Genomic DNA, 9,609 nt, shown 5'->3' on the forward strand with positions numbered 1-9,609 from the left:
TTTTGGGTAAGAAAGTAAGGGACTACCCCAGCAGCTGCCAGAGCCTGTTTTAGCTCTGGGCAACTCCCATCTCTTTCTCCCCAAATTAGACACAGCTCTGACCAACCTGAACTTTTTTTGAGAAAAAGGAAATGGATTTGGAAAGTGTCCAGACGAGTTGGCCACTTGTCTGAGTAAGTTCCCCAGCATGCATGCTGAGACCCTTGATTCCACCCATTTGGGGGAGTTTTACAGACCTTCCTGTTGTATTGTTTGGAGGCACCATTTAAGGGGGAAGTCACAAGGTCGAGTGGAACTAGGGAACTTAGTTTGGATTTGGAGCTCATTTGTGTGGTTCCCAGGGAACCTGAGGAATTCTTTCCCCCTTTGGATTAGGAGACATTGGTTCTCATTTGGATGGTTCCCATTTGTTGGAAGGCCTTGGAATGATTGTTTCGTTGTTTGTGTCTGTTATTTGTAAGTTTTGTTTCAACACAGAGAAGCTCCATCTGAAAGCCCCTTGGGGAGAATCTTGGCTAAATGGCCAACTTACAGCTACAAGTCTATGTCTAAAAAGGAATGGTGTTATTCTAATCCAATGTGTGTGCTGGAGTATGAGAAGAGATGGCTGTTGGATGAAACCTTACATTATACTACCTGACAACTGGAATTATTTTGTCAAAATTCAGGTAAATGGGATGAAATCCCGTATGTAAATCTTTCATGCAATTATATAATAAGGAGGCTGAAACGCTATGTGATAAAATTGGGGAGGGATTAACCAGGTCGGATCTCATGAACCCTCTTCCCCTCTGCCAGCTCCCCACCTGCCAAACAGGCACCGCAGTCTTGGCTGCACTCAAGCTCATGCTGCTGGGATCCCTGCTGCTATGTCTGCCACGGGGCTTTGTGATGGCTTGTTTTAGTCCTCTGGTCTGCACCAGTTTTGGGTCAGTTGCTGGGCGCTGGCTGAGGCGAGGTGCAGGGTGATCCCTGGGAAGACTCCACGGGCTCTGGGCTTGGCTGCTCTCCAGCTTGTGCTGATGGGGCCCCTGCCAGAGGCCTGCTGGCCTGGGAGATGGGCCCCACACAGAGCCTGGCCCAGGGCAACTGCCAACTATTGCCATCACTGCCATCTCAGCACTGTGAGAGGGGTGGGGAGAGTGTGCCACTGGAAATAATTCCTTAGTCCCACACCCACTAGGTTATGACTTGGGGTTAGGAATGGTCCTTCCTTCCATGACCCAGCAAGGAACTCAGTTTGGCCAGAGGGTACCCATAGCAGGGGCAGGGCAATTTATGCCAATATCAGGTGAGGGTTTGGATGTGCAAGAATGGTCCGCAGGGTCCTTTGCAACAGTCAAAAGGAAAGGGTGGAAAAAGTCGCTCTAGGTTGTTGTACAGTAAAGAACATTGCCCCCAGTAATTGCAAAGGGCCCCAGGTAACAAGAAACCCCAGGAGAGCAAATGTTTTTTTCAAGTCCAGGACTCAGACGACAAATGAGGGGGCTCAGGGCCCCCTGCCTCACTAGTGGCTCCAATGCAAATATCCCCATAGGAGCCCTAGTGATGAGCCAGCCAAGGGGTAGCTGGGGAAGTGTAGGGGGAGGGTCCAGGCAGTGGTGAGACTGAGGAACTCACTGACAAGTGACCATGAATGGTACTGGTCACATCTCAATGGCAGGATCCTGAGACTAGAGTGACCTTAGTTGGAGAGATGGCTTTGAGGCAGCTTCTCCTGTTCTCCCAACAAGTCATCTGTCATATTAAAAAATTCCTTTCTTCCTTGGCAATCATCATTGTCTCAATAATTGGATCTTTGTGTGATGAGCAACTGGACCTAAGCCAAAACCCCCTTGTAATTTTGACAACAGTCTCAGTCTATCACCCAGACAATGGTGAGATCACAGCTCACTGCAGCCTCGAACTCCTGGCTTCAGGTGATCCACAGTGGTCCCAGCTACTTGGGAGGCTGAGGCAGAAGGATAACTTGAGGCCAGGACTTCCCTTGAGGCCGGGAGGTCAAGAATGCAGTGAACTGTGATTGTGTCACTACACTCCAGCCCAGGCAACAGAGAAGACCTTGTCTCTAGGGAAAAAAAAAAAAAAAAAAAAAACAGAAGAAGAAGAAGAAGAAAGAGTGAACCCTAGTGTGAGGGGGTGATGATAATGGGGGAGACTGTGCATAGGTGGGGGCAGGGTGTATGTGGGGAATGTCTATGCCTTTCTCTCAATTTTGCTGTATATCTTTCTAGCATTTTAAAGCCAAATTCTTAATATCCTATCAATTTCTTGCCATCAGCAGTGATTTCTGTTCTTGACCTACCACTCAGAGTAGTACTGATGAAAACATTTCTTAATATTTTATGAGCCAGAGGACAGGAACATATCTAAAAGAGCACATTTTCCCCCTGAGGGCCAACACCGTGTAAAGTGCGTGTCAAAAAGCTGAGTGTGCACAGCATTATTAGGGCATCTTTCTAAATATATACCAAAATGGCCACAGAGGTTTTTTAGAGTACTAAAGGCATTTTTCCTTCATTCTAAGAAAACACATGTTTTTAAAGGAAAGGTATTCCCGAGTCTACCCACTCTAGGAAATACTAACCTCCACCGAAAGGAGGTTTTCCACATTTTAAAACTTATTGTGTATAGCATGTGTAGTCCATTTACATTCTGCAAATAAAAAGCACAAAAGTATGTACAGTGAAAAGTAGGTCTCCCTCCAGCCCCTGCCTCCCATCACCCTGTTACCCTCCCAGGAGGTAACCACTGTCCCCCGCTATATATCACTCAGAGAGATTCTATTTATATAAGCAAATACCTACTTAAAAAAAAAAAAGTATAAATAGGCCAGGTGAAGTAGCTCATGTCTGCAATCCCAGGGCTTTGGGAGACCAAGGTGGGAGGATCCCTGGAGGCCAAGAGTTTGAGAATAACCTGGAAAAACATGGCAAGACCCTGTCTCTACCGAAGATTTAAAAATTAGCCAAGTGTGGTGCACATGCCTGTGGTCCCGGCTACTCAGGAGGCTGAGGCAGGAGGATCTCTTGAGCCCAGGAATTCAAAGCTGCAGTGAGCTATGACCATGCCACTGCACTCCAGCCTGGGTGACAGAGTGAGACCCCCATCTCTAAAAAAAATACGACAAAAAATAGCAGCATATTATATCATATTATATGGTGTTCTGGACTTTTATACTTAACATATCTTGGGGATCCTTCCATAGCTGTGGAAAAAGAATCACCTCATTCTTTTTCAAAGGAAGTTTAATATAAAGGATGTTATAGTTGGGAAATTATATGTAACTTGTTTTTGCCAATTCAATAGCAGAAATGTAAATGAATCTTTAGTTTTCTGGACTTTACTATCAAGTAGTCCAAAGCTTTGACATTTTTCTCTCCCTGTGGCTCTATTTTCATCACTAAGATTCCCCACTCTATGCCCCTCCAACCCCCATCAGAGAAAGCTTAGTCATCTGATCCCACTTTTGATGAGTCAAATCTAAATAAACCCAGAGGATGTGGCTCAGATGCCCCTTAAGCCCAAAAGGCTAGAAGATAAAACATAAAGAAATGTGTAGGACCGAGGACTGAGAGTTTGCTGAATATCTGAGATCTGAATATGTGTGTGGGTGTGTGTCTTATTTCCTCATCGATTACAGCTATTAATACATTCTTCTCTCCCTAGCCTTGCACCTGGAGAGTATTAGCTCTTAATACAAGCTGAGTGCACATCTCTGGACTGTTCTAAGAAGGCATACTCCCTTAGATTATCGCAGTTCACAAGGAGAAAGCACTCACTCAGATACTTTTCAAATACTGTTTCTGCTCCCCACTCTCTTTTTCTCTGGAGGCAAGCAAGGCAGGCACGTTTGCCAAGGATAACTGAGAACGTAAGGGCAATCCTTGGCTGGGCAGCTTGTGCGTGCTGTGTGCTAAATGCAACTCCGAAACACGCCCTATAAATAGCCGTTCATTGTCAGCGTGTGAGAAAAGACAAGAGAGTGTGCCGTGGTATGATTCAGGCCTAATTAAGTGGTGGCTTGCGTCTGGGGAGAGCCGTAAACCAGTCGCTGCTCCGACTGGTAACGCAGTCAGCCAAGGCTCGCCACTGCCTGCGGTGCACGGAGGGAGGCTGGCCAATGCCCTGCTGCCTCCACGATGGCAAAAATCATCCTGAGGCACCTCGTAGAGACGCCGGTGCGTTACCAGGAGGAGTTTGAAGCTCGGGGTCTGGAAGACTGCAGGCTGGATCACGCTTTATACGCCCTGCCCGGGCCCACCATCGCCGACCTGGGGAAGGCCAGGGCGCCGCAGCCTCCTGCAGCCGACGCGCCGGCACAGACGCTGCCCGGAGAAGGCAAATCCCGCTTTCAGATCCTGCTGGACGTGGTCCAGTTCCTCCCCGAAGACATCATCATTCAGACCTTCGAGGGCTGGCTGCTGATCAAGGCGCAGCACGGAACCAGAATGGACGAGCACGGGTTTATCTCACGAAGCTTCACCCGCCAGTACAAACTGCCGGAGGGCGTGGAGACCAAAGACTTGTCCGCGATCCTGTGTCACGACGGGATTCTGGTGGTGGAGCTAAAGGACCCAGCGGGGACTCAGTGACACCTTATCGGTTCCTGCTCGCAAGACACCGAGATTATAGTTCAGTGCATCGTCACGGGAATGATGGTATGACCCACGTTTGAAATGAGTCACTGTGATTTTTATGAAGATTAAAAATATATACGCAGTTCCTGGTATGTGGAGGTTGTCTTTATTATTTCTTACTCAGAAAGGAAAATTGTTGAATAGGTTTGTGCAGCTCAAACTGACGCTGTTCTTACAGCTGAAACACTGGAAATTTAGGAGACTGCAGTTTGATATTAAAGAGGACCTGGGCTTATTTCTTCCTTATTCCACCACCACCAGAGAGCCTGCGTTTGTGATCGTGGATGGCAAAAGAGCCATACTCATTTAAATAATTTTTTATCTATTTTATGAAAATATTTTATTTTGCTAAAATGAGTTGTGATTCCCTTCACTTGATAAGCTTTTCTTTTCAGTGTATTTTAATTAAAGCGGTGCTTTGTAAATATGGAGCCTGGAAATTAAAATATAGTTCTTGGAAATTGGGTCTGAAATCTATTTATGATCCATTATAATAACCTGTCTTAAACTGCAGTTGGAATTTTCAGATATAAATCTTATTTTTAAAAAGTTCAAATACATACCTCATTCATCTTTTTTAAGCTAAACTGAATCCTATCTAAAGTGTTTATTTAAAAAGATAGTATAAGTTTCATGGATACTTATGAAATATTATTAAGATATGTATTACATATCACCTTATAAATTAACATTAAGTTTAGGAAACCGCTTAAAAAAGTTTGATTACTAAGTTCAGCGAGTTTTAATCTGTGCTATTTAGATGTTCCTTAAAATTGTAGATTTCAGAAGACGGAAAATGCATCTGCTATCTCTGCATAATCCTTAGCTTTAAATAGCCGTGCAGCCAGTGGAAGTTACGACACCTGAGCTTACTGTCTGAGTTTACACAGCACGTCTGATGATTGGTGCTTGTTACAGCCTCCCAAACTGCTGCTTTGGCTCAAGGTTGAGACGTTGGTAGAGGTTAAGAATTTGCTTTAGGAATATTGCCTTCAACAGCTGGTCTGCGACATTCCAAAGATTTGCTATCTCAATCTCAACACACTAAGTATTTCCTCAGAGGAAGTAGCTGCCTTCCTTGTGCCCCCACACTGAATGCAAGCTGACAATGAGCCCTAGGACGGTGCTAAGAATAGAAAAGGAACACAGGGTGTGGAAAGCACCCAGGGTAAATGCAGGCTGCTGACAGTATCACTGTGCACCTCCGTGTTGCTTTATTTGTAGCTCAAGTTAAAAATGTAAGACATGGAGCCATAGCAAGAGACATCAAACAGTTCCAAAAGTAATTTTGAAAACAAATATAATCTGAGAGGGATATTTGTTTATGATTAAATTGAAAAGATTTTGAAGTTACATGCCTGTATGAGGCTAACGCCTATACACAGGTTTGTGCATCTAACTCTGGGACATGAAATTTTGTTTGATAAAGTGAATGTCACAGATATGCCTGGCTGCATGACAAAGTTAATAAATAGTAATCAATGGGATTCCAGATTTTCTAATACAATTGGAACTGGGATACCATCTGTTCCACATTGGATTATTATTCTTTCCTATTGATTGCCAGAATAGTGTGAAAACTAGTGCTGTGAAAAATACACACAAAAATCCTGATTTGGCCTTGATCTTAGTCTAGATGAGATCTTGCTTCTGGGAAAATTCAGGAGGTGAAATTCCTACCACAAGGAACCACTGATAGGAAATATTTCCTTCAAAAATGGAAATTAAAATAGACACATCTCCAATCAGCATTTTTCCTTCTAAGATAAATTTTCAAGTCATCCATAGCAATTTTCTTGATTTGGAAAGTATACCAAACACTGTAAAAATAAAAACCATTTATTATTCTTCTGCTACCTGAGGGTAGCAATCTAGATTAGTCATCTTATACATAAATACATGTATTATTTTTCATAAAATTAGGATTATATCTGCATGGACTTTGATATCCTCACCATACTGGTTATTGTCTGCTGCCCTCCCCACTCCCACCAACTCAAACCCATTCTCTGCCCTTCTCAGTGCCACTGTGAGCCCAAGTGGGCTGACCCCACGGACCACATCTTTCTAGTTTCCAGGTGGGTTCAGCCAGGAGGAGGCACCAAATGAAGACCAGAGATTACAGAGAGATTGGTGGGCAGGAGGGGAGAAAGGTCAGGCCATTTCTTCCCTCACCCCCAACCTGCTGCAGACTGAGGCTCTGCCACTGCCCGCGTCCTTCCATGACAGGGCTCGTCCAGGGCTCCCAATCTTAGAGGGCTCAGCGTGTACCGCTGTTCATTCCTTTTGTTCGTTCAGCAGGAGGGGTGGCTTCCTGCTCTTTCTTGTACCCGCTGCGTCATCATCCCTTATTGGTTCCCTTTACTTTGCCCACTCTCTCCTAAATGATCCCTGCATTAAAGTCCCTTCAGACAATGGAATTCCGTTTTCTGCCAGAACTCTGACTGACTGCTTAAGTGATTAAAAAAAAATTAGTGTATCACTTTCTTTTGCTACCAAACACGAACGGATTTGTAATGGCTATTAACTATTCCAACATAAATAAATCATATTATCATTTAGCCACTCCTTTTCACTCTTGGTCCCAACAGGAAACAGATGGCACTCTAAAATTAGAATAATTTGAGAAGGGTTTATTTATAAAGAGACTAATTACAAAGCAGTGGGCAGGGTGTAGAGGCACTGCAAAGCAAAGTGCAGTATCTGAGGGTGGCAGAGTGGGGTTATGTCCCCTAGGTCCAAAGGGATGGGAGGAGGAAGCAGTTCTCAGGAAGTGGGATAGAGGAGATTCCCAGCTGTGGCTTTCATTTGAGGGCTACAACCAGCCCAAGGTCACCTCTCACAGGGAGAGAGAGCCAGGAGAACAAACATTTTCTCCCTCCAGGCTTCTACCAGGGTGTCCCATTGGCTGGATCTAGCTTGTGGTCAGAGGGTGTGGGAGCCCTGCTGATATAGTTCAGCAGCCTCCCAAGGCAGTGGGCAGGGTGGAGAAAAGTGGGAGTGACCCCCGAGGGGAAAGGGGAAATGTTCAGCATGCCAATCAAATGAGTCCTCTTGGCAGAGCTCCATCCAAACATCTTTTCTGCAAAGTAGAGCCTGAGACAAGGATTGAAGAGCTGACACTTTCTTTGGAAAGCACAAGCCCAGGAGGGTAAAGTGAGGAAATAGGGGAAAGGAGGCAAGAAAAAAATGGGAAGCAGGATGGTGTGATGGTGGGACATGTTACCATGTGGGTTGCCATGGCACCATGAGCTATGAAGAGTCTTGGCTGGTGTCTCAGCAGGGATGTTGGCTTAGCACATGTAACGGCTCCATGGAGAAGTTCTCTCTAGGGAGAACACAAATGTTAAAGCAGTCCCCAGGGGAATAAAAGAGACAGAATTTGCTTGCCCTGGTCCCTGCTATATCTCATTTCCCATTAGTCAAGGTTCAGCTCACAGAGAATAGACCCTCCTGCACTTGTGGGATGTATCATCCAAGCCCTTGGTAGCTGCTCAGGAAAGCAGACCTTCATGGTGTGACACTTCATCCAAGCTGGGAGCAGAAGGATGACTCAGCATGGTTAGGGCTCAGGGTGAGGAGTGCAGGCTCAGGGCTTCAACCTGGACTCCTGCCACCTTGGGAAGCTTGGCAAAGAGGCTGGCAAAGGTGGCAGCAGCACGGTCTGGAAGGCAGGCCATGTCTTCAGAAACAAGGTGGCCAGCACAGGGCTTGTATCCAATCTAATCTCAAATGTAGAACTGCAGAAAAGGAATGCTAGCTAGGCAAATCAGACAGTCTTATAGCATCTGCTGCCTCTGCACCCTACCCTGCCTTCAAATTGTATGGGCCTTAATGTCACCTTATAATTTGATCTAATTTTTAATCTGCTTAGGGGCAAAGTCAGTCCTCCTAAACTTCTCCAGGGTTTTTCTTTTCCTGTACATTGTGGACTAAAATTGTTTGTTTATTATTTAAAGCTTTCTTCCTGGAAGTCCAGAAGTCAATGAAGATTTTGAAAACTTTGGTTCCCGTCGACCTCCCTGAGTCCGCACTGCACTGAGGTCCCTAACCTGTCCACCTATTTCTCACCTGCTTGCCCTCTAAGGTAGAGGCATAGCACTGGAAATCTTATTTGGAAATGAAAACAAATTAAAACAAAACAAAAGCAAGAGAAAAAAAGCAATATGCTTCCCAGCTAGCTCTCCTGGTCACCCTTTCTACCATCACAGCATAGGGTGATGTAGCATAGTGAGAAGTGCCTTGTTCTGACTTCAGATAATTCCTGGAAGATGTCGGCTAGGCAAAGATCTGCTGGCCTCAGTGCACTGACTGCGTTTGGCAATTACATGCACTTACCAGGCACACGGGCCCTTTTCAAAGGGCTGCCCTTAAGTTCTTTCCTGCCTGGGTGTCTCCTGCTTGCCCACTGTATGCAATTAAATCTGGACTATGTCTTTCAGCATTTTCTGTCCCTGGGAAGACAGTGCAGTGTTATGAAAGAGTAAGAACTTTAACTGGAGTTCCACAGATATCAGAAACATTGCTTTAACACGATTCTATTCAATTCTATACTTATCATACAACTAAAAACGACAAAAATGTATTAATATCTTACTTCACAATAGGACGTTACTCAGCAAATAGTTACAAGACACACCTTACCTGTGACCCTTTGTGAGGAGAGGAAGAGACTCTGAATATGAGGAAGGGAAATGGCCAAGATCGGGGATTTGGACGCTTTCTTTCTTTGCTGCTGGTTCTTCTAAGCTTTTGCTATAGGCAGAGCCTCTTGTCTCTGGAATGGATTATTGTGAGCGTACAGTTATCACTGCTTAAAATGCCCTATGGATGGGGGTGGGGTCTGAAGCGTCCTCTATTGAAGCCATATGCATAAAAATGTGTGATGGGATCATGTATGGTCAGTCTGTAACGGGCCCCCATTTTGAACACTTTTCAATGACCCCCGTGTAATCCTCTCCCTTACCTA

At 45.0% G+C, this 9,609-nt stretch overlaps 1 protein-coding gene across 1 annotated transcript; it reads left to right on the forward strand.

Moving 5' to 3' along the window:
* Positions 1-3,984: 3,984 nt before the first annotated feature.
* On the forward strand, positions 3,985-5,101 carry HSPB3 (heat shock protein family B (small) member 3). Its single transcript, XM_045565858.1, has one exon. It carries the CDS (start codon positions 4,143-4,145, stop codon positions 4,593-4,595), a length of 453 nt encoding a protein of 150 aa, XP_045421814.1. The 5' UTR covers positions 3,985-4,142; the 3' UTR covers positions 4,596-5,101.
* Positions 5,102-9,609: the final 4,508 nt, after the last annotated feature.

Source organism: Lemur catta, chromosome 12 (genome assembly GCF_020740605.2).
Source record: "Lemur catta isolate mLemCat1 chromosome 12, mLemCat1.pri, whole genome shotgun sequence".
NCBI lineage: Eukaryota > Metazoa > Chordata > Mammalia > Primates > Lemuridae > Lemur > Lemur catta.

What these genes read in the sequence shown, in the direction of transcription:
- HSPB3 (XM_045565858.1), top strand. Translation starts at nt 4,143, where the DNA reads ATGGCAAAAATCATCCTGAGGCACCTCGTAGAGACGCCGGTGCGTTAC.